Source organism: Streptopelia decaocto (assembly GCF_964273445.1).
Source record: "Streptopelia decaocto genome assembly, chromosome: 11".
Taxonomy (NCBI): domain Eukaryota; kingdom Metazoa; phylum Chordata; class Aves; order Columbiformes; family Columbidae; genus Streptopelia; species Streptopelia decaocto.
In genome coordinates, this window is record NC_138666.1 from 12,349,342 (window position 1) to 12,373,543 (window position 24,202).

Sequence of the window (24,202 nt, forward strand, 5' to 3'; positions counted from 1 at the left end):
CGTTTCGGAGACACCCAGTCCCTCCGGGCTCAGCACAGAGGAGGCGCAGGCTGGGGAAGGGTGGGAAACTGGAAAGTTTTTTTGTTTATTCATGACAGAGAACACTGTACAAATATTACAGGCAATTTTCTCTTTTTGCAAAAAAAGTATAAAAATAATCTTTATATATGAATCAAAAGTTCATTTGCGACTGTAAATTTTTCTCTAGGTATCCTTTTCTGAAGGTTAACTAACTGGTGGCGAACACAAATACTTGGAAGGAGGGCAAGGGCCAGGCAGTACACAAAGAGCTCGAGCTACACCAAAGCCAGGGAGCCCACCTAACGCACACAGGACTGAGGGCTTTGGGTCAGCTTCCATGCGAAGGGGGGACATTTCGGGACCGGCTGCGTGCGGGCTGGCAGTTCACCCCGGCAGGGTCCCGTGCCACGGCTGTCTCGCCAGCACCAGAAACAGACAATGTCCTGTTGTTCCTCCTGAATTCTTCACGCTTTTCCCACAGAGGACGCTGGTGCTTTAGGGCCGCAGACAGGAATGGCTCTTCTGGAAGAGTCCCACACAGAGCAGGATGGCCCAAGGAGCCACCTCGGGGACGTAGGTCTCAAGCACATCCTCTTCACCTCTGCAAGGTTCCAAGAACTGGTGACTTTACATCCCTTAGTCCTGGTGCTCCAGCTGGTTGTGTGGTTCACAGGCAGCGAGCGGCTAAAGTTGAGACGTTAAACACCAGCTGGCGACATGGACGGCTGCAGCAGCCGGCCGTGCTCCTGGCCTGGCCCTCTCTTCGGCAGTTTGCGGAGCAGGGGAGGCAGGACGGCCGCTGTCACCACGTCAGCAGGAAGATGTGCAAAACTGAAGACACACAGATACAGGATCTGACCAAAAACCCACGTTGGGGCTTGCAAAGTACAACACACATCCATCAGGGCATTTTACTCCAGAGTCGAAGACTGCTAACACTTGATCATCATAAACCCAACAGCAGACCTTCCATTACAAAGCAGCGAAGAAAATCTTGTGGACAAATGATGCAGAGAAAGCATCACACTAGGTAGCGACCTGCCCACAGGATCAGGAACTGGGAGTGTGGGTATGGACACCAGAGGAGCAAATTCAAATATACAGAAAGCCTGATCCTGAGCAGACACTAAGAGAGAAAAAGGCAGGGGAGGGGGAGAAAGCACTATTTTGACAACACCTATGTAACTTGTCACAGAAAGTACTACTGAGTTGTTACTGCTTGGTTGCCTTTTAGAGAGCTGAAGGTTCAAGTGCAATGGCTGGAGAAGACAGCTATTCACAAATATGAGCAGGCTCTGATGTACCTGGAGTACCTTACAGGCACCAGCTGGAGCAGTCTTTTCAAACATTTCCTCACTCAGGAAAATAAAACAACAAAAAAACCCCAAAAAACATACTGGCACCTATTCTTTAGCCCTGTAGAAACAGCACAGCTGCTGTACAAGGAGCTGGAGCACCTGGGCTCGTGTATCAGCAGACTGGTGAATGCCAAGCCAGCATCGCTGCTGGTGCACACACAGGTGAACACTCAGCTCCTGGGTCCTACTAGGGATGCTCGACTCCCGAGTCCCACTAGGAGGCACAGCTGGCTAGAAAAAGTGCTTTTTCTTGTAAAACATACTAACTTGGTCTGGAGTCACTGGCAGAAATGGACACTTTGGTGCCATTTTTCTTTTCTCCTCTCCTCGTTGTCTTTCAGAAATATAAACACACCAATCTGAACTGCTCACATTGAGAAAATCTAGCTAACTACGGCCAGGCTTGTGAACTGACCACAATATTAGGGCTCCTTGTAGCAGCTGGTACCTAGGAGGTGCAAAGTGCCTCTAGGAGTGCAGGAAAAACCAAGGCATGCAGATTTGAAGAAGCTCAGAGAGGCACGTGGGCAAACTCTACGGGTGAACTGGGAACACTCAAAACACAAGACCCCTTGAATTGAGGCCCTGGATCCAGTGGAGAGAGAGATGCAGCAGAGCGAGTTGCACGTGCAACAGAAGAAGAAGCTACGGGGAGGCTCCCAGCCTGTATTGTCCACATCTCTTGGTTCTGAGTCCATATGAGAGCATCTCTGAATTGCTCACTCATTGAGCTCTAGCACAAAAGGAATCCAAAAATAGACACTTTCCAAAGAGTTACAAAACGGTCTGTGTTCACGAGGCTCACAGCCGCACTGAGAAGTCAGAGGTTGAGGATAGGCACGTCAAAGAGGTCACAGACGCCTTCGCTCTCATCCAGGTTATAAATGTAGTCGTGATCTCCAGGTGGAGGGGAGAGGCGGAGCAAGGGAGCAAACACTGGGGAAAGAAAAGCCCATGGTTGGTTACAAAACTCTGCACTCCCACCCCAGCCAAGTGCTGCCAGTGGGCACGGAGCTGCGGAGCCACACAGAGGCCACCCCACAGTCACAGCCCTGAAGGCTGTTCAGATCAGCCTTGTGGTAGGGAAGAGAGGCTCTCCTGGTCCTCACACCTCACAGGGACTGGCAGGACAGTGAGAACAGTCTGTGTCCAGAGCCCAGAAAGGATGAGGGCAAGCCTGCAGTCACAAGACTGTCAAGTGGGTAATGTCACACAATACTGTTTTCCTCCCCCAGAAAGGCCACACCATGAGGGGGAGACTCCAAGACTCACCTTCGGATGACATCAGCTCTTCCAGCAGCTCCGAGTTCATGCATTCTGGGGAACAGACAAGCATGGTTAAGCAATGCACTCTGCTTTCCTGGCCTGTTCCTCTGCAGCGTCCCACCCTTCCCAGGGTGCTCCTCACCCTTGTTACCCGTTCTCTGGCCAAGGCACAGCGTGTGCAGCTGCCAGTGGCCAAAGGAGGATGGGAAATCTGTGTCAGACAATTCAAGCACCATAAAAAAAATTGTGCAGGTTTCTGCCAGCTTAGCTCAACCACACACCAGTCTCCATCATCTCTGGCTGTGCCTTCCCCTTGCACTGGCATCTGAGCTGGTGCCCCAAGCTTCTCCAGAGGAAGCGCTTCAACATGCAGCTGAAACTGAGCTGGTAAGGCCTGACGTATTCATGGTCCTCAATTACCCACCAGCTTTGCCAGAAGAGGAGAAAAAATTAAAAAACAAATGAGCAGTAGAACTAATGAACCTCCAGTTGTCTCCCTAATCAGTTCCCCTCAGCCCACTAATCCAGCCCCACTCCCTGGCAGATTCACTGCTTGCCCACTGCCAAACAGAACGAACATCTGAGCTCTGCCTGTCCTTCCTTCACGGCCCATTAACTCTGCTCTCCCTCTACTGCCCACACAAAACTCCAAAATCATTAATTCTCCCTGAAATGTCATTCCTTCCTCTAGTGTTGTCTCTTCTATTTAAGAAGTCGAGCATTTGAAACCAACCCTCTCACTTCACCAAGTTAAGATCTAACTCAGTCTAACTGGGTTGATGAGACCTGACCCACACTTGAAATAAGATTTCACAAAATAAACTCAGATCAGCCCATTTTCAAGACGCTTATCCACAGCAGGCTGGTTCCTAAAGGACAGGAACCTACATGCCTAATTCAGTGCCATGAGATGAGGGATTTTCAACACCAAGCAACTAGCCAGGACTAATACCAGCTTCAATAAATAGCAGTTAAATGCAGAACCTGCATTCTTAGATCGGGGCTGGGAATATAGCAGGGTGTGTATATGTGTGTGTTGAAATTCAGTTTTTATACAGGATTTGAGTTTAAAACAAGCGGTTTTTAGCTGCTCATTTAGGACAGGGAAAACCATGCAGAAAAAGTAATTCCAATACAAAACACTAAGAACTCCAGGCTCTTGCAGCTTAAGCTGTACAGCCTTAAAGCAGCTGCCAGCGCAACATTACTGCGCTCACACAGGGATGGAAGAGGCTGCAGGGAACACGCTGCAAGGCTCATTTCTCTGAGCTCTGAGGTGTTGCTTTTTTTACAGTCCTCAGCTTTGCCTAAGTAACTGTAGGCTCTATTTTGCAGAACGCAGCTTTTGTGTGAATTCAGTAGTGGATCGCGGTTAAAATCTGACTTTGCCACGTTACGTTGTCCTTCACTCCTGGATCTCTATCTTCATCCTCCAAACTGGCAACATAAAACAAGATACATTGCCACAGACAGCAAACATCTCCTTTATAGTAGTGTCCACACAGTCACATAGTGCAGCTAGTTTGGGTTAAACTAGATCTTCTGCACAGGCTGGGGCCTTGCAGCAGTTTATGTTTCACATTGCAAATTCAAATTCACTCTTCAGAGGTACTTGGTCATTACAGCAGCGGGTGCTGAGCAAGGAGGAAGGAAGGGTGTTCTCCAGGGCTCCCAGCACAGATTGGACGGTTGCACACGTGCACTGGGGACTGTGGGGTTTTTAACAGAGGCAGCGCTTTCACAAAGCACCTGCTAGAGCACAGAACTGGGGACTGTTGTACATATCCTGTCACCACCACAAAAGTGCTTGTGTGTGCTCAGCTCTGCCTCGCTGCAGTATTACACCAGCATTGAAGGGAAATAAATGTGCAGATAAAAAAAACCCCAGAGTTTCCAAGTTTAGGCTTATGTTAGACCAAAGTCCTTCACCTTCACAAACAGACAGAAACCAGCGATTTTAAGAGTGTCTAACTACAAATAGAGAGCCAGTAGCTCAATGAACACAAACACCTTACAAAACCAAATCCCCAAAATAATCCAAAAGGGAGCAAATAAAAGTGTTCCACTTCTGTGTGTAGATGGGCACAGGACAAAGCCGTGGTCAGGGAGTGAACATACCTCTCGTTGGATCAAACATTTCTGACAGCTCTTTGGGAAGTTCCAGTACTGCAAATACAAACAACCACATGGTTTGCATCGTTACGTGAAGAGTCTGAAACGCTTCAATCACCTGCTGTCCTACTGTACTCCTTATGCACCCAAATCATCATACGCCATCCAGAAATTCTGCTCCCACAGCCTGTGTGATGTATTTCTGCTGAAATGAGCAGTAATAAAATACTTAAACTTGGCTACTTTAAAATAGATCTGTGGGAGCCCCAGGACATGAACATGTTATCACAGACAGTGGCTCTGGAGGAATTATTGCCTGTGTGTAAGCCTCACATGGCATCAGCTGCTGTACCCCACCTTGGTTTACCTCATGCAGGGTGAGGACAGGCCCTTAGAGAGGCAGCACAGGCCCACGGGGATACGATAAGTTACACGCACACCAAAGGCCTAATTCCACAATCAAGACTACTCCAACATGAAGACTGGGACTGAAAGGGAATAATCCTACGTATAACAGCAGAGATGTGTGTCATGTGAGTGTCCCTTGCAAATTTTCTAGTACTGACATCACAGAAAGCAGTAGGACACTAGACATGACACAGTCACCTTCTCTCCAGGTTCCCCAGCACCCTGGCAGGGAATTGCCTGCTCATCCCTCACAAAGCCTGGCTGAGAGCAGAGGCAGAATTGAGTTCAGCTCCTTCCTCAGAGGCCGGCAGCCTCTCCCTCGCTCCAAGCAGCAGAGTCTTGGAGCAGCAGAGGAAAGCAGAGTGCATACTCACTTCCTGTGGGATCTGGCTTGATGGGCTCAAAGGAGGTAGAGGGGCTGGGTAGGACGGAGCTGCTGTCCAGCGATGCAGAGGACTGGAGCGGTTGGGTATCTAACCCAGCTGACGCCGACGCGTTGCTGATGGGGTCAAAGTCACTGCTGCTCTTGGACTCTGCCGTGGAGACGCCGCATTCTGGAGAGGGTCACAGACACACACAAGAACATCATCTCCCACCAGCCCCAAAGCAAAGCAGCTGTGGCACAGACTGAACCGTCACTGGCAGCACTGGCCGAGCACAGACAGCTTCATAGGAAGAAGGCTTCTTGCTTTCACCCAGTAAAAACTCCCTGGTCCTGCTGCAGCTCTGCTTCTTGCTTTCACCCAGTAAACACTCCCTGGTCCTGTTGCAGCTCTGCTGGAGAGCAGTCTCGATGGTGCCAGGCTGCACATAAGCCAAGAGCACACTCTCACAGCAGTTAACACAAAGTAAGCTACACCAGGAGAAGCGTGGCCAGTGCGCTGCGGGAAGTTACTATCCTCCTGCTTGGGGTTAAGGCTGCGCTTGGAATTCTGTGTCCAGCTTTGGCCATCCTCCAGTTCACAGAAGACATGGAAAAGATCCAGCTGAGAGCTACCAAGCTGGCCAGGGGTCTGTGGCACATGGCCTGCAGGAGGGGTGGAGGGAGATGGGCTTGTTCAGCCAGGCAAAGAGAAGCCTAAGGGCAAACTAACAGCAGCATGCAGCTACCTGAAAGGCAGTTACAAAAATTAAGAACTTCTCAGTGGTGCCCAAGGACGTAACATGTACAAGATGAAGCTCAAGGGATCCAGACATCAGGAAAATGGAATTCACTGAGAGGATGCTGCAGCCCTGGAAGAGCTCACCAAGGAAGATGGTGATCTTCACTGCTGGAGGCTTTCAAAGTTTGACTGGACAAAGCTACAACCAACCTAATCTGGTATTTTTTCAAGTCTTTTTTCAAGCTGCAAGGTGAACAGGAGACTTGAGAAGACTGTTTTACAAACTTCAGCTAATGGATGAATCTGCATGATTAGTGTCTCCCCCAGCGCTGCCCCCTCAATCTCCATAAGCTAACTGTATTATTTCCACAAGCACACCGAGTCCATCCCACTAACCAAGACAAAAGAAAAGGCTCACTGCAGCAAGGGAGAGGTGTCCCCTTTGCCAGGAGCTGATGATGCTGCATGACCAGCCAGGCCAAGGAATGTGCTCCCCTTTCTCAGTCACCATCCTGTTTCTGCCTCCTGGAACCTCCCTCTCACCTGTGCTCGGGGCTTTCTGCGCGGGAGGGCTGTGGTCCTGCGTGCTGCTGGGTGTCGGCGTAGAGGGCTGGGTGCTGCTGGGAACTGATGCCTCCTGGAAGTGGGTGAGCGGTGGTATCTGCGGTTTTGAGGGTGCAACTGCCTGGCACTGAATGAGGTCTTCGGGGGGAGGGACAGGTAGTACAACAGGAGGAGAGCTCCAAGCATCTTTGTTTACTAAGAGAACATCAATGGGACCACTTGTGCTCTTCAGATGGATCTGATATTTCTTCTGACCATTTAGGCCCTAAGAAAAGTCAAAGCAAAACACAACCAGACATGAAATGCCCCTTTCAAACAGAACAGGAATTTCCCAGAGGGAAGATGTGCTGTGACAGTTCCACACACAATTCCACTGATGCCCAGGACCACCCTCCCCCAGGGTGCTCCCGCCATTACTCACGTACTTCCAAACATCAGAGTTTCCTGGCAATTATTTAACATCTGGAGCCTTTCTTGGGTTTGCCGGTTCCTCCAACTCCATCAAACCCCTGACTGCCAGCTCCGAGCCTGGTCAATCCAGCAACAACCCCCAGCCCACACTGGCAAACACTCCTCCTCTCTGCCCACGCATTCATCACTCACCTCGCATTTATCACTCACCTCGGGGATGGGAACCTCCAGACGTGTACCTGATGGGGCTCGAATTGCAAGGAGGGTGTCTCCTGTGAAAACAGACTGGTCAGCACTCAGTGGGCACTGTTCTGGTGATAATTAAGCACTGGCAAAGAGCCCCTCCTCAAAGCCCCCCATCTCTTGCGCCCCCTTGCCATTGACACCCTCCTGCACTGCTAAATATGTGGTGCAGCTGCCAATGCGCCAACTGCCCAGGGCACAAAGAACCTGCCAAGTCTGTCCCAAAGCAATCCTAAAGGTTTTGAGCAGAATCCTTAGCAGGACTAACCTTTCTTTGTCTCAGAAAGGCTGGCCTAAATTCACTCTTAGGAACATCTGAATTCTAAGGGGAGGATCCTTCATTCAGCTGTCACAAGCTTTTAGATGTGAATCATAAACAAAAGAGGGCACAACTCAAAGAGCCTGTCAATGGAGAGATGGTGTCAAACTAGGCGCAGGAACCCTGTGCTGGAGTACCAGCACCCCAAACCAACACTCCCCAACCTCTGCTGGCAAGAGCTGCCTGTCGTTAGTTGTCCTGGACCCCGCAGAGAGCCCAGCGCACGTGGGGCTGGGGGCCAGGCTGACAGCATCTTTCCTTTACAAGTTTGGCAGTTCCTTAAGACCTGCGCCCCTAATAATGCAACAGTCATGGGTCAGCAGCTTCCATTCCATATCTGGGTTTAGAGAAACGTGAAGAGAGAAACACCACTGCTGTGAACATTAGACATATTCAAACTGAGCAGTCAGCAGCTTTCACTTTGAATGTTTAAGCTTTGGTGTGGTTAGTATTCACACTTCACCGGTATTCTGCTTTAAGCTTCACACCATAATTAACACAGGACATTCCCCAGAGTGATGAGACAGAGTGGACAGCAGAGAGGAACACCCTTTAGTTACAGGCAGGCAAATAAAGGTCAGATCAGGAAAAGGTACAGGGATTAAAAACACCAAAGGATTTGTCAGAAAGATGGATTCTTTTAGCAAATCTGCACTTAAGAAAAATATTGTTAAAAGACATTAAAAATGCATAACAAAGCTCAAAGACAGAAGCTCAAGCTTTGGGACCGGTAAGCTCTAACAATATAGGTGCTGAATTTCTATCTCCCTTGATAGCTACATCCCAAATACTTTTACAAGCCAGTGTATGGTGTTCCCACTTCCCTTTTGATTCTGCAAGTGCAAAATGCATCACAGCAACAGATGGGAAAATTATGTTTCCCGGTCACTAAAGGTTAATATATTACCACTTTTTAAAATGAATCCAAATAATGAATCCATATTTGACAAGACTCCAAGAACGGAAATCTTCCAGCCCTAACTCACTTTGAGAAAGCAAGTTCAATAGCAGTCAATCAGAAAAACCAGGAGCTGAAATTCAGCTTCCACCACAGTTCCAAAACACAAGAGATCCAACAAAGAACGTCTGCAAGCCTCAGGTACTCAGGAGAGGGAAAAAAAGTCAGGTAAGGCATATTCATACAGGAAAATTGAAGAGACAACAAAAAAAACATGGATCAAGCCTCTGCTCTAGAAGGAATTCAGGTCTCTCCTCAGTAATATCTAACCTCCGTACGTTTTGGCAAGGTCTGACTTCAGACACAAACCAGTTTACAAAAAACAGGTGCAATAATATGCAAAATACCCAATCAACCAAGCAATAAGCTGTCTGCTGGTCTCCAGTAAACTCTTCCAGACTGTTAAAAGTTATCTGGCCCCAAGCACTGTCAAACTGAAAACCCAATCCCTGCCCCCAGAAAGTCCGAGCTTAAATCAGAAGAACAAAGACTCAGTAAAGCAGAGGGGGTGGTGATGCATAAGTTACCAGCAGGTCCTCAAGCAGTATAAAGTCTGGTGAACAAGGAACGCACACAGAGGCAAAGACAAAAAACAGAAGAGCTGATGAAGAGAAGCGTGAGAAGATATGAGGAGAGAGTGAGAGAAGGGTGAGGTGAGGCATGCTCGGGGGAGGTCAGGACAAACACCCTCAGTCTCTGCTGCATGCACACAGATGCAGGTTGTACAAGGTCAGGAGAGGTGAGGCGTCCACCGAAGCAGAGAGGAGCTGTGAACGCACACCGACACAGCTGAGAAGAACAGTTTATGTCCTGCCAGCTGCTGTACTACACACTGGCCACCAGGGATTATTTTTTTTCAGTCCTACAGTTATCATTAAAATTGGCAATAGAGAAGAAACAGAGACATCTGTGGGTTTTCTTCAGTTTTGCCCCACAGAGACAGAACATGTGGCTTTTTATACAGACACCTCACAGCCTTAGGAAGGCAGTCCACAGGGAGTGAGGTCACAGCAAGCCGTGTATTCTCTTCTGCCCTGCCCTTCACTACCTCCCTCTAGCACTCACTACATCCCTCTTGTTGGTAGAAGGCAGGATGCAGCTAAGGGACCGCTTTTTATATACTCTGCTTACACCCAGATTTCTACCATGCAATAAAACTTGATTCCTATTATTAGAACGTTGCCTACCTAAGCCCTCAAAAGCTTCTAATGTAATGCACTCACACCCACGTAGTGACATCCAACAAAAAGACTTCCTTAGGAGTAGCAGCTACATTCCTTTAAACATGTATTCTTGCCTTTTTTTTATGAATCCAAACAACAAATCCATATTTGACAAGACTCCGAGCATGGAAATCTTCAAGCCCTAACTCACTTTTGAGAAAGCGAGTTCAATAGTCGTCAATGAGAAAAAACAGGAGCTGAAATTCAGCCTGCACCACAGTTCCAAAACACAAGCAAACCAACGAAGAACCTCTGCAAGCCTCAGGGGGTACACAAAGCCAGGATGGCATCAGAGCTCACACAACACTGAACTTGATGCTGTTGGGCAGCCCATGGTGTGCTGCCTCCTCTGTCCTGGAGAGAGGAGAGTGGCTGGACAGCAGCGTCACATCTGTACAATGGAGCCCCATTTCCTCACCTGTGAAGCACTTGCAGATATCTTCATGTGTCACATATGCTAATGTTTCCAAGGTTAAGGAGAAAGGCTGCAACTTCCTGCAAAGACAGAGAACTCAAAGGACACCTGGTGTTTCCTTCCCAAGCACAACAAATGTCATTCCCAGAAGGTCCTCCATGCCACGCTCTGGTCTGCAAGCCACGTATTCTTCAAAGCTGACACCCTGAGACAGGCCACAAGAGCATCTCTGCACTCAAGAAAGCAGGACCTGTGGCTTGGGGAGAAGCACTTTCCTCATCACTGTAAATATTATGGTAGTTTTTACTTCAAAGAGCCAGAGAAGCCAGGCACTGCTGAGAAAGCTGTTTCCCAGGCTGGACAGTTACCCAAATTTCAAAGGCAGGTGCTGCCTCTTACCCCTGTCAGTGCAGATCCTCCAGCAACGCCAGCTCGCCAACAACCACACTGTGCCCTGAGCAGGGCAGTGCCCACCCCGCCCTCAGCTCTCTGTGCTCCAGCCCGCCAAGCAAACACAGAGACAGAGTCATCAGTTCACACCAAGGATATCGACTGTTCTGCACGTCTTCTGTCACATTTTTGATGCTCTGCTGAACCCACATCTTCTGCTGCTCCAGCTCCTGTTCCCGCTGCTCCAGGTCCTCTATATCTGCCTTCAGCTCAATAAGTTTGTGAGCTATTTCACGTGTGTTGCAGCCAGGACCCACACCTCTGGGAGAGGTAAGAAGGAGGGACACGCATCAGCCTCTGCAGGCACACAGACCAGCCCGAGCCTCTCAGGGAGGTTGTCACTCCCCCTTACTGCCACCCCTGTCACACATCAAGGGCAGATCGGCCAGAAAGCCTCATCTGTACCTGCTCTAGATCCCCACCTTCCAGTACAGCAACATTTGGTACATCTTCCTACAACCCACAGACTGGCAGGGCTCTTTCCCATCTCCACTGCCTTTAGAAGCATCTTTTCTGGCCCAAGGCCCTGCAAACATTTAGTTTGTACCAAAATAAAAGCTCTGCTGTAAAAGAGACATGCCATACGTACTTGAGCTTTCCTCATTACTACCATCAGCATAGCCCAGCTGGGGGAAGTACAGGCATGCACAAAATGCCCAGGCATTTTGCTCTGAGCAGGGCGTTTTAACCCCAGTGTCATTTAGACCAGGACTAAAAGGGACCTGTGAACAATTTAAATCTTCTCTGTCACTCACTTCCACTGGATACTGTTCTTGGATTTCTTCTCGATCAACCCGATGCCTTCCAGGACATTTGTGATATCGTAGATCCGTCGCTTCTGACGCACAGCCAAGGTATCGGCAGCCTGCAAAAAGGTTAAACACTTAACTCCAAACTCTCAGTCATGTTTCGCTCTTTCCTGCCTGTCTGCTCGCTGTCTCACACCTCTCTTCTCCCAGTGCCTCAAATTACAAAGGCATGTTCTCAATGTCATTACGACCATGAAAAGAAGCCACTGCCCCGACTTCATTCCTTTTCTTACCCAGCAACCTCCCAACTAAGCACAAACCAAATTTCAGCCATCTCGCTTGCGGTGGGTCCAAAAATCACCAATCCTCAGCAGTAAAGCAGTGCTAGAAGACACTAGTTTGGCAGCCTAAAAATTGAGTGCTCCTTTGGGGCAAAAGAGATGGGAAGAGGAACACAGAGAGCCATCTGTACAACTGACAGCAGTTTACCGAAACTGACATTCTAAAGGTCTTTTCTAAATCTGATCTGATGCCGCTTGAGAGAGAATTGACACCTTTTCAAGGGGCAGATTCCTCTGTTTGAAAGACACCACGCCGGGAGGAGTAACCACAGCTGTAAGGCGGAGCTCCTGAGCAGCCCAGGGACTTCCCTGCCTTGCTCACAACTGTTTCCACTGCCACATGGCAACCGAGCACCGGCACACACCGGCACACTGGTGTAGCCAGGAGCACCAATGTCAGCGGCACTGCAGACACAGCAGCTCAGCACAGGAACAATGTTCCCTCTCGCCTACCAGTAATGGGACTTAGTAGACCCTGCACCACACAACTGATCAAATCACGCTAACAAATATGAATCCCACTCAACAGACATTTCAAGCAGGAAATTATTGGTATTCTGCCCAAATCCAAAGACACAACAGTTTGGTACAGGGGAGGACAGAAGCCGACAGCCAGGAGATGCCGACAGCCAGGAGATTCCTCCAGCCCTGCATCTTCAGGACTTTCTGGCACTTGTCTGCTGCCTGCAAAGGGTCAGAGGTGTTTGTAAAAACCACAGCAAAGGAACTTCACCTATAGGAAAGGCCTAGGTTTACATGCTTTATATACCCCTTTTACGTGAAGATCTTCAAAACGCAGAAGTAAGGCACGTTCACAGGGCACCTCTCCACAGCCTCAGGGCTTCAGGGACAACCTTTGGCAGAGATGAACCTGCCCGCACCCCCCACCCTGCTGCAGGCCAGAGGGCCAAAGCACAGCAGAGAGGCACAGTTCCTATAGGTATCTGTTTCTATAGGTCTTGGAGGCTTTACAGGGCAGGATCATGATGGTGCCGGTGATCACAGAATCACAGACTGCTTGGGGTGGGAAAGGACCTCTGGATATCATCCAGTCCAACCCACCTGCTAAAGCAGGTTCACCAGAGCAGATCACACAGGAATGTGTCCAGGCGTGTTTGAATGTCTCCAGAGGACACTCCACAGCCTCTCTGGGCAGCCTGTCCCAGGGCTCTGGCACCTCAATGTAAAGAAGTTTCCCCTCATTCCTCATATTCAGATGGAACCTCCTGTTTCAGTCTGTGCCCGCTGCCCCTCATCCTACTGTTGGGCACCACTGAAAAGAGATCAAGCAGCACCTGGGCGTGGGGCAGGCAGAAGACAAGGCGGCCAAACGGGGCTTGAAACACCCGGCGAGGTTCGCTGAGGCGGGGGAGCGGCCGGGACAGCTCGGCCGGGGGGGAACCGCCCGGAGGGGAGCGGCGGAGGGCGGCAAGGGAACCGGGGGCCCTGCACCTGCTGCACCGGGCACCGCTGTGCCCCGATTCCGCACCACACCCGCTCCAGCGCCCGAAGCGCCGGTCTCCCCGCAGAACGGTGAAGCCGCCCCCCCACCTCGCAGGCCCTCCCCAGCCGCCGGCAGCCCCCGCACCAGCTTGAGGTCGAGCACGCCGTCCTTGGCCTCCTGCAGCAGCGACACGAACTTGGTGGTGAGCAGCCCCAGGCTCTTCTCGTGCCGGCTGGGCGCCCCCGCAGCCCCGCTCCCACCCCCGGGGGGCTGCGGCCCGCACTCCGCCATCTGCCCGCCGCCGGCTCCGGCCCCGGCTCAACCCCGCCGCGCTTCCGCTTCCGGCCCGCGGGGCACGACGGGAGGGGCGGGCGGGGGGCGGTGGCGGAGCCAACGGACGCTCCTCCGGGTACCGGGCGCAGGGAGCCCGTCGGGCCCCGGCTGCCAGCCCGGGAGCTCGGGTGAACGTGGGGTGTGTATCTGCCCCGCGCCGTCCCGTGGTAGCGAAGCTGTTACAATAAGCTGGCACCCCGTGCGTGACCACCGGCGTCCCTCACACCGCCCGGGCTGTTCGGTGCTGCCCGTTACATTCGTCCGCTCCAAAGCACCCGGTGCGGGGGATGAACCCCCTGACCCGCCCCCGCGGGAGGCGGTTTGTGGCGGGGGGATGTCACTACCCCGTGTCCAGCCCAGCAGGGTCCGTCCCGCTGCCCTCGGGTCCGGCTGTCGCTGACACCCCGTCCCAGCCGCTCCACCCCCGGCCGGGCTCCCGCTGCGGTGGGGACGGTGGAAGCGCCGGCCCGGGCCGGTGTCCGCCAGGCAGGGGCACGCCGGGACCGGGCTGGGGAACGGGCGGGGGCTGCAGCGGAGCCGAGCGTCCGTGGGATGCCGGGGAGGACACGCAGGGCGCGATTTCCCCTGCCCAGCCCCGCGGCAGCCGCGACACCTTCCCCCGTGTACCCCCTCCGCCCCCCGGCCCTGACGTCCTGAGCGCGGCTGCGGGAACACAATGGGGCCCTGAGGAACGCGGCTGCTCCGGCCTGAGGAAGCGGCTGCGGCTTCCTCCGCGCTGCCCTGCCCGGCCCCGGCGCCATGGGCATGTCTGCGGAGGGCGAGCGCGCTGCGAGCCCCAGAGGTAACGGGGACGGGGCGGCCGCTCCCGGCGAGCCGGCGGTGCTGGGCAGGGGAGGGATGATGCTGCTGGCTGCATGTTTTGGGGGCTGCCCACCCCCTGCTTTAGCTTTTCCCTGTGCTAGGGCCGGTGCTTTGTGCTCTTTGCGGGGGGTGCGAGCCCGGCTGTGCCTCCTGACCTGCTGTTCATCCCCCAAATCGCTGCCCCCCTCGAATCTCCCCGCCCCCCGAGGGCGCCCGTGCAGGCAGGGTCCCCAACATGGCAGGAGCTTGGGACTGGTGAGCCCCAAGCTGGGAAATTGCTGTGGGGAAACTAGGAAACCCCTGAAGGGGCTGAACAGACTCGAAGATGAGGTTCTCAGGGACATGGGTTAGTGCCAGGGTTGGGTTATCGGTTGGACTCGGTGATCTAGAGGGTCTTTACCAACCAGAATGATTCTATGAAACGGGTGCTGGGGATGGGGGCTGGCATGTGATAACTGTGCCGGTTTTCAGCCCCCTGCGCTGGCCAGAAGGCCAGTGGGACGGCTTCGCACGCTGTGCCAAGGGGGACACCCTGATTCCCCCCAGCTGCATGGGTGACTTTGGGAGAGCAGGAGCCTCCCAGCCTGATCTCAGCCTGCCTCTCCTTAACGCGGGACCTGCCACCTCTCCATCCCTGCTGCTGACTCACTGCTGAAGCCTCAGCCCTGCTGAGGGTTCCCCAGGTGCCATGAGAGCCCCCTCAGACAACCCAGCGTTGTGTTTGGGATGGGAGCAACGGGGATGTGTGCTCAGCGCGGGGGACAGCCCGAGCTGCCAGGCTGGGTGACAGCTCCACCGGCAGCCGTCTCACTGCCACAGCCACTGTCACAACCCCAGTCTGTGGCAGTGGCATCTTGGGGGCTTCCCCATGGAAGGACTCACTTGCTGCCATGCTGTCCAGCTTCCCACATCTGGCTGTGCTTGGACATCGCTGGCGACCAGCTTCCTGCCGCTGGCCTCAGGGGCCCCTCCTGCCCCGCTTTTTTTCACTCCTTAACACCCGGCTTCGTCCCCAGAGGAGGAGTGGCCAGAAGCAGAGAAGGCTGAGAAATTGGCGAGAGGAGCCGCTCTGAAATGGGCTTCAGGGGTATTCTATCGCCCCGAGAAACTGGAGGGGCTTGGGCAGTACCGGAACCGAGAGAGGCAGAGGAACAGCTCCATCCAGTCCCGACTGAAGGTGGGTGTTTGCCACAGCCTCTCAAAGCGGGGTTCCCTGCCAGGGTCCCCTCTTCTGCCTCTAGTCCTCTTTGTGCCCACTTCCGGCAAAATCTTGTCCTTCAGCTGGTGCTCGGTGGGAGAAACGCAATTGTTTTGTGTGGAAAAGATCTGGTAAAAGATCTGCCCCCACCTGCAGGTCCCGCAGGAGAAACTCCATCTCTACACACCCCCATAAGGGCTGTTGCCCTGTGTGCACCCCTCAGGGCAGCCCTTTTTACATCACCCAAGGAATGATTGATTAACCTCCAGATTCGATCAGCCTGAGCACCCCAACCTTCTTTTGATTATTTTGGAGATGGTTTCACCTACCCTGAATGTGGGTGAATTGTCCAGAAGGCAACTTCTTTTAAGTGATGTCACCTCAGGGATTTTGGAGGAGGGTTCATATGGCCACTGAGGTGTTTTATGCCATTAATCTGCCTTGTGGGGCACATGGGGACCCTCTGGCCTGCAATGTTATTGCCGAAACAAACTTTTAAAATGGAAAGCAGACATCTGTTTCCTGCTCACCCTGCTGCCTTAGTCACCCCAAAGGGATGCTCCCACCTCCTGCACAGCAGCCATTGCCCCCCACCCCATAAATAGTCACCGTGACTCAGTTTACCCCAAAGGGGATGCAGTGAGCCATGCCCGCTGCTGGAGCGGCTTTCCTGAAGCTGTGTGTGCTTGGGTCTGGTGGGATGGAGTCATGGCGGAAGATATGGGAGATATGCTGGTATGATGGCAGATGTGACTTTGTGGGGCTGGGCGAGTGCATGCAAGAGAGACCTGGCAAGACTGGGTCAAACGGTGTGTGAGTCCTCCAGCCTTTGAGAGCTTCCACACTGCCCCTCTGTCCTCTTCTGCTCCCCAGTCAACTGTCCAGTCCTACCTGGAGGGGGTAAGTGCGGGGCTGGAGCAGCTGCGGTCGGCGGCCCGGGAGGTGCGGAACGTGTCCCAGGACCTGGGGGCTGCGCGCTGGGCACTGCTCGACAGCACAGGCCACTTCCAGGGCCTCCAGCAGATGCGGGCACTGATGGCAGAGCACGTGCAGCTGGCCTCGGTGGTCCAGGTGCTGCCCCAGCTCTTCTCAGGTAAGGCAGTGGCCTAGTCCTCATGGATTTGGGCCGGAAGGCACTGGGGAGAACTCCAGTCCACCCCTGGGCTCCATGCAGGGCTGGCAGCAAAGCTCAAGCAGTTTGCTCTGGCTTTGCTGGTTGGGTTTGGAAAGTCTCCGTGGATGGAAATGCCACCACCCCCGAGGGCCAAATCCAGCATGGTGTCCCCAGATCTCAGACCCTTTCCCTCACTATGACCCCTGTGCTGAGCCCCTTTGCTCCCCACACTCAATCCTGGCATCTCTCCTCCCTCTCCCACAGTCCACGAGGTTTTTTCCCACACCCTGCAGCTCCTCTGTGAGCAGAACCTCCTGGAGGCCCATGCAGAGCTCATGATGATGGAGCACCTCCGGGACAACATCCTCTCCCAGCTGCACCTCCGTGGGCTCTCCAGCGCCCAGGCGACTGTGCTGTCCTACTTCGGTGGCCTACAGGAGCTCAATGAGAGCCTGGCCAAGCAGCTGTGGGACATTGTGGGCAGCAGCCTGCAGCTGGTACGCGATGACCCAGTTCTCTTTGTCACCGCTGTAAGGATCATCGAGCGGGAGGAGAAAATAGATGATTCTCTGCTCCTAGAGGCCACCTTCCTGCCCCCTGGCCGCCCAAAGGGCTGGAGGCAGAAGTTTTACCATGTTCTTCAGGAGACCATCACAGGAGCCCACTTCCGCGCCACCCCCATGGACGCTGAGGGGTCAGGGCTGGCCAGGCACCTGGCAGCACTGCAGAAGGACATCGTGTCCAATCTGCTTGTGGTGAAGGACCTGATGGTCCAGTGTGTCCCAGCTCACTACAACATCCTCAGCATCTGCACCACCACATACCACCAGGCTCTCACCAGCCACCTCCAGGACATCCTCCGAGAGGATCTGGACAAACAGGCACTTTTCCTCCTCCTTGAGTGGGCACTTCGTGTGTACCCCAGGTCAGCAGCAGCCCCAGCACCCACTGGGTTGTCCACCAGCACACATGGGGGTTGGGAAGGCAGTTCTGGCTGCCTGGGAGTGGCCACTGGGAGGGCAGAGGGAGAGGTAGGAACTGTTGGAAAACACAGGTTTTCCAAGACTGTCCCACCTCTGCCTTCCAGCCCAGACATGATGGGTCACCCTGACCTTCTCCCAGAAGTGGACGTTTCTGCTCTGGGTCCCTTGATGTCTCCTGAGCTTGTGGATCAGACAGAGAGGAAATATGTTGTGAAAGTCAAGGTGGGTGAGTGGGACAGCACGTGTGCAATGGGTACGGGGACCCAACCGCCACCACTGTGTTGGCAACTGCTCTGACAGCAGCAGGAGACCATGAGCCTGTGGGACAAGGCCTGGGACTCGCTGCTGTGCTGTGTGTTGGGTCTCCAGGGAGTTGGTACCTGATTTCTGAGGCTGAGCGTGGTGGGTGTCCATCCCACAGGCTAGCGTGCTTGAGTGGATGCAGAGGACCCTGGAGGTGGAGTTCAAGGAGTGGTTCAGGGAAGAGGAACCTGAGACAGACCATCAGGGCTTTTTCCAGTCAGCTCTGCCTGTCATTGTCATGCAGGTGGGTCCCCAGAACCATGTGGCATGGCCATGCTGAGAGCCCCCCAAAAAGGGGGTCTTGACCTGCAGCCTCTCGCCAACTTACCTCTGCTCTCTTCTCCCTCTGCAGATGCTGAATGAGAATATCCAGGTAGCCTCCTTGATCACCGACTCTTTGCAGCAGAAGGTCTACAACATGGCCTTGGAGGAGCTGGAGGTGTTTCTGGGCCGGTCAGTGGAGGCCCTCGCACCCCTGCCCATCTTCCCAGAGCCTGGGTTCCCTTGTCCGAGCACCATAGGCTGATGGTGGAGATCTGCCATGGGGAACCCTGCACTCATCCAGGTCCCAGCAGGCTCAGCAGGGGCTACCCATGGGGCTACTGTCTCAGCCCTTGGGGCCATCAGCTCCCTGGGCTTGCTGTCCCAAATGCTTCTGGACCCTGCTCTCCTGAGGGGTCCAGAATGGGTCCCACTGTCCCACCCTCCCCAACAACTTGTCACTCTCCAGCTGGCAGCAGGACCTGGAAGGAGCCGAGTGAGCCGTGAGGGTTGTGGGAGGTTCATGTGCCCCCAATTGCATCTCAGCTCCAGGTCCTTGTGGTAAGATGTCCAGGGCTCTGCCCACCCATCACTGTTGACTCGCTGTGTTGCAGCCTGCGGGAAGCCCTTGTGCAATGTGGGAAGGAGCACCAGAAGGACCGTACCACCCCCAAGTACTATGTCTCCTACCTGCTGGCCATGCTCAACAACAACCTGGCTCTCAGGTAACATCCACCAGCACCTCATAGCTGTTGTAACAACCCCACCACCCACAAGGAAGCCACATCTTCCCCATCCCCCTATGGGATCAACGTCCCCACTAAGCTTCCCAGGCTACTGGTCCCCTCCCTTGCTTCTCTCTCGCAGCTCCTCTGTCTCCTCCCTGCACTCTGACACTGCCTGCAGAGAAGTCCCCGCGTCCCTCCAGGCTGCTCTAGACAGGACGCAGAAGAAAACCTGCCAGCTGCTGCTGGAGGAGCTGCTCCTGGACCTGCAGGTATGTTTGTCCCCAGCCCCTGCAGCTGGCAGGGCTGCAGCAAAGTCAGCCTCAGCAAGACCAGCCCCCTGCTACACGCCCAGGCATGGGCTTATTCCTGCCCAGGATCCCCGCGACGTACCCTGTGGCCTCCTATCATCCTGCAGACGTCTCTGCCAGCTTGGCTCCCAGACCTCGATAAACCGCCCGCAGCTCACCCCATGTCTGTCACCAGCCAGCACCACCCTGTATCACTGGGGCACATGGTTTGGGCCCCCAAATCACTAACAGACAGGGACCGGGAGCCACAGCCCCCCAGGGCTGCCTCATGCTCCTTTTTATGGTTATTTCATGGCAGAAAACCAACAGGAGAGAGGCAACATCCGTGCAGAGGATACAAGCCCATGTATGACTGCCCGAGTTTTTTCCTGCCGGTGTAGTCAAATTTAGCTTTCCTGGAGTCTGAACCAAAAATCTAGAATAATTAACAGCATTGCTATTTAGGGCTTGAATGCCATATAAACAAAGGAGCAGCTAAAAAAGGGTGAAACACTCACAGGCAGCGTGGAGGCCACTGTGGCCCCAGCAGAGAGGGAATGTCTGCCTGCAGGCAGGAAGGCGGGCAAGGACAGCAGGGCAGGAGGAGGTCAAAGCCCTCAGTCAAAAACATGTTATGTCTACACAAGGGAAGTGGAGAGGAATGGAAATTAAAAAGCAAATCACAGCAGGACAAGCAGAAAGTGAGTGTGTAGAGAGTAACTTGCTGCCCAGACCTCAGGTGCTGCCCACGATGGGGCATCATGACCCAGAAAAAGCCCCAAAATGTGAATTTCAGAGTGTCAAGGAGGAGCAGCTGCAGTGTATTTCCATAATTTCCTAATCTGGACCACTCCTGTATTTTTATGCTGACTTTTGGCTGGCAGCAGGGCCTTGGGGGTTTTGCAAGGCAAAGCGGACCTGCTGCCAGGCAGCGGACGGGCAGCGCTGGGGGTGTCATCCTGCCCCACAGCTGCTGCGAGAGCGATGCGATGTGGGGTGCCCTACGCTGCTCCTCTGCTTCTTCCAGCCCCTCTGCCTGCAGCTGCCTTCCCGCAAGTGGCTCTCCGGGTCCCAGCTCGTCAGCAGCATGTGCGAAGTGATTGACAAGTACGCAAAGGACTTCTCCCGTGTCAGGAAACCCGTCTTCATGGTAGGGGTGCTGTGAGGCATCCTTCAAATAGCTGCTTGACTGTTAGGAGGTTGGGCGGTTGGGTGTCAAGCTGGGGTGCAGTCGCTGCAGTCGCTGCTGGGTTTGCTGGAGAGCCCATATCCTCTGGAGCAGCCCTGAGGACACCATCATGCAGAGATGTTCAGGGTTTCCCTCCAAATTCAGGTACCTTCTCTGCCCTTCTGGCCAAGGGGCTCCCCAGCAGGTTGTCCCCACAGCACGGTGTTGCATCCAGCCCCTTTCCCCTCTGTCTTTCCATGGGCAACTGGGGTCCGACACCCAGGCGATGCCCGGCACTAACAGCTCTCCCCTGCCCAGCTCCTGCTGACGGAGAGCGAGCTCCTGGTGACGAGCCAGTACCTGCGGGCGCTCATGCAGAAGAAGATGGTGTGCAAGAGCAACGAGGAGCGGCGCCAGCTCTGCGACCGCCTGCTGCAGGACGCCACGCAGCTCCGGGAGCTCTTCTGTGGCCTGGTAAGAGGTGCCCGGGTGCGATGGGGAGCCGGGCTGGGCTGTGGGTGGGGAGCATCACAGGGCGAGGTCTGTGCGAGGAGCTCAGAGCTCCCCTCTGTCATCCCCCTGCTCCCCTCCAGCCCGCAGCAGATGGGGTGGGTCCATCAGCCCATGAACAAGATGGAGCTGTTACACTTGGGTAGCTGTGAGGCCAAGATGGGAGGAATTGGCTTAGGGAGGAACTATGTTGATGAATATCTGAAGGGTGGATGTCAAGAGGTTGAGACCAGACTCTTTTCAGTGGTGCCCAACGATAGGATGAGGGGCAACAGGCACATACTGAAGCACAGGAAGTTCCATCTAAACATGAGGAGAAACTTCTTTACTCTGAGGGTGCCAAAGCCCTGGCACAGGCTGCCCAGAGAGGTTGTGGAGTCTCCTTCTCTGGAGACATTCAAACACGCCTGGACACATTCCTGTGTGATCTGCTCTGGTGAACCTGCTTTAGCAGGTGGGTTGGACTGGATGGTCTCCAGAGGTCCCTTCCAACCCAGCCATTCTGTAATTCTGTGGCTCGGGGGGCCATCCACCCTGCCCAGCGCAGATCAGTGAGGCTGCAGAGCCTTGGCTTACCTTGGGGTGAGCTGGCCCTGAACAATGGGACACACTGAATGGGAAGACACCAGCTGCAAGGAGCCAGGTCCCCACATGGGCACTGAGGACCAGGCTGTGTCTCAGCAGCCACCGCCGCGGCCTTGTCCCGGTCTCACATGCGGCCACTCTCCCTCCCAGGGTCTGGACCGGAGCCAGCAGAGCCTGGAGGCCGTTTTTGCCCTGCGGGAGCTGATCTGCCTCAAGGACCCGGCCCTACTCAGCCTGGAGGTTCTGGGCTTCACCACCAAGTACCCCGATGTCAGGTAAGAAGCCCAGCTCTGCCCTCCTATGAGGTGTAGGTATGTATATAGGTATGTATGTAGGTGTGAGTCCACCCAGGGGTGCCAGGTTTGGGCTGGACCCTTTGAGGTTATGCTGCAGAGCAGGCAGAAGCCTGGGTTTTTCCTCCTCTTCCCTGAGGTTTCATTCTCCCATGCTCCAGATTTAAGGGGTTCTTGCAAAGTCCCAAGGGCAAAGATATAAAGGAAAGAGCAGTTGTGCTGTGGCATTCACCCATCTTTGGTGGCCAAAAAAAGCATGAGAAATCACACCAAATTGGAAATAAGTGTCAGCTGAAATCCATGAAATGTCAAAAACAAATTCACAAGGTTTGTGGGGTTATTTTCAAGCAAATTTTAAAGTTGGCTGGTGCGAAATACCAGCTCTTCCCTGGCCTCAGCTCAGCTTTTCTGGATCATGGGAGGTTTCTGGGACATGAGCCCTGTGGATGGTGCCATGGGCCAGCAGCACCCGGACTCACCTCTTGCTCTCTGCCCAGCGACGAGCACATCTCCACCTTGCTGGATCTGCGGGGTGACGTCTCCAAGGAGGTGCGGCACATGGTGCTGGAAATGATGGCACAGCACCCCCAGGTCCTGCCCGAGAGCTACCGGCCCATCTTCAGCACCATCCTGGTCCCCGCGCCGGAGCTGCCTTTCTGCATTCGCAAGGGCAAGTGTGCCTGATGCTGCGCCCCATAGCCTGCTCCCTGCTGTCCCCACGGATGTACGGACCATGCAGGACATCTCTGAGGAGAGTGGAAATGACATGTGGCATCTCCTATGCACAGTGCCTTGCCCTGTGTTGGGATAGTCTGGACACGTGCCAACCTGCTCTGGTCTTACCTCGCTGAACTGACTGTCCCCTGCGAGCACCAGTCCTGGGATACCTGTGTCAGGAGAAAATCGACCCATAGCGATTTTTCTGGCCTGCGAAGGCAGGAATTGAGGCTGCTCAGGCCTGGCCTATTGCCTGCAGGAGAAAGAGGAGCCACAGAGCAAAGGACAGGATTCTGCAGCTGGGGTGAGTCCACATCTCCAGGGGCTGCAGAGATATTTGGGTTTCCCTGAGTCTCCAAACAGCCCTCTGAACCAGTGTGTCCTGGCCATGGAGTCTGTTACCACCCCAGCTCCAGGGCAGACCGGAGCCTTGCTAGACCTGGGCTTGCAGGAGGGTTTTAGCCATGGGAGGTCTTGCTCTGTTTTGGCTCAGCCCAGAGGTCTGGTGGTGCTGCCGCACCAGCCTGGGCCCCGCACGGACAGTGGAGAGCAGCTCAGCCAGCTCACCGTGGCTCACGGCCGTGGAGGAGGAGGGACAAGGTGGTCTCACTGCCCTGGCTGGTGCTGCCAACTCTGTTCCTGCTGGCGTGAAGGGACAGCTCTGAGTTCTGCTGACCTGCCCAACTGCTGGCCCCAGACAGGACTGGAGTCCAAGACGTTTGAGCCTCTTGGAGAGCATGAACTGAGTTGCGTCTGGTGTGCTGAGCATTCTCCTGCCCCAAGGTTCCTCCATGATGGGCAGCACCACCCTGTGCCCTGGCTATCCCTCCATGCGCTGCTGCTGTCCAGAGGTGATGGTCATCTCCTCCCCAGGTGCCATACCAAGATCAGAAGCAAAGCCTGTTGCTGTGCTCCATCCTTGTGTCCAACCACTCCAGCACCCTGGGAAGGCTCCACACTCTGCCATGTGGGCTGGATCCTGCTGTCCCTGCGTGGCACTGCTGCCAGAAATAAAGGCCTGAGCTCTGCAATCACTCACTGGTGTCCAGGCTCCGCTCTCCGTGGGGTCGGGGCAGGGATGAGGGCAGGGGGCTGGCACAGATATAGGGGGGAATCCATCCCCATGCTCAGCATCACCCCAAGGATGGCTCCCCGCACCCAGTACCACCCCGGGAGCATCACCCAGGGACATGGGGATGGTGGAGACACTACGTACCCTCTGTGTCCAGGCTGGAGAGGACCATGCTGTTCCCCAGCATGCAGCCCTGGGGCGAGGGGTCAGGCAGCAGCAGAGGTGGGGGGATGCTCAGGTGGAGGGGTCAGTCACAGCTGCTCACTGTCCTCCTGGTCCTCATGCTGTGCTTGCCCACCTCTCCACGCTATCTCCTGGGAAGGTGTCTGGGAAGGTGTCCGCCCTCCCCACCTGCCCCACTCGCTCTGGGACACACTCACCTGCACCAGGGCTGTGGTTCAAGGGGTGGCCCTGGGAATATCCATCTGTGACCAGCGCTGTCG

General features: G+C 54.3%; 2 protein-coding genes across 3 annotated transcripts; one reads left to right on the forward strand and one right to left on the reverse strand.

Moving 5' to 3' along the window:
- Nucleotides 1-55: 55 nt before the first annotated feature.
- Nucleotides 56-13,710, reverse strand: E2F4 (E2F transcription factor 4). The gene is made up of 10 exons (XM_082063221.1): nt 13,530-13,710; nt 11,607-11,716; nt 10,949-11,112; nt 10,405-10,446; nt 7,454-7,515; nt 6,812-7,097; nt 5,540-5,719; nt 4,764-4,811; nt 2,652-2,696; nt 56-2,315 (listed from the first exon to the last, which is right to left on the reverse strand). The coding sequence occupies exons 1-10, from the start codon at nt 13,674-13,676 to the stop codon at nt 2,200-2,202; spliced, it is 1,200 nt and encodes a 399-aa protein (XP_081919347.1). The 5' UTR covers nt 13,677-13,710; the 3' UTR covers nt 56-2,199.
- Nucleotides 13,711-13,766: 56 nt separating this feature from the next.
- Nucleotides 13,767-23,715, forward strand: EXOC3L1 (exocyst complex component 3 like 1). 2 transcript variants are annotated; one of them, XM_082062783.1, is made up of 14 exons: nt 13,767-14,520; nt 15,557-15,717; nt 16,612-16,831; nt 17,117-17,777; nt 17,940-18,057; nt 18,257-18,382; nt 18,491-18,591; nt 19,014-19,124; nt 19,267-19,396; nt 20,442-20,564; nt 20,901-21,056; nt 21,828-21,952; nt 22,468-22,640; nt 22,759-23,715. In XM_082062783.1, the coding sequence occupies exons 1-14, from the start codon at nt 14,478-14,480 to the stop codon at nt 22,779-22,781; spliced, it is 2,271 nt and encodes a 756-aa protein (XP_081918909.1). In that variant the 5' UTR covers nt 13,767-14,477; the 3' UTR covers nt 22,782-23,715. The 2 variants fall into 2 exon arrangements, with proteins under 2 accessions (XP_081918909.1, XP_081918910.1); XM_082062784.1 differs by having other exon boundaries at nt 20,457-20,564.
- The last annotated feature ends 487 nt before the right edge of the window (nt 23,716-24,202 follow it).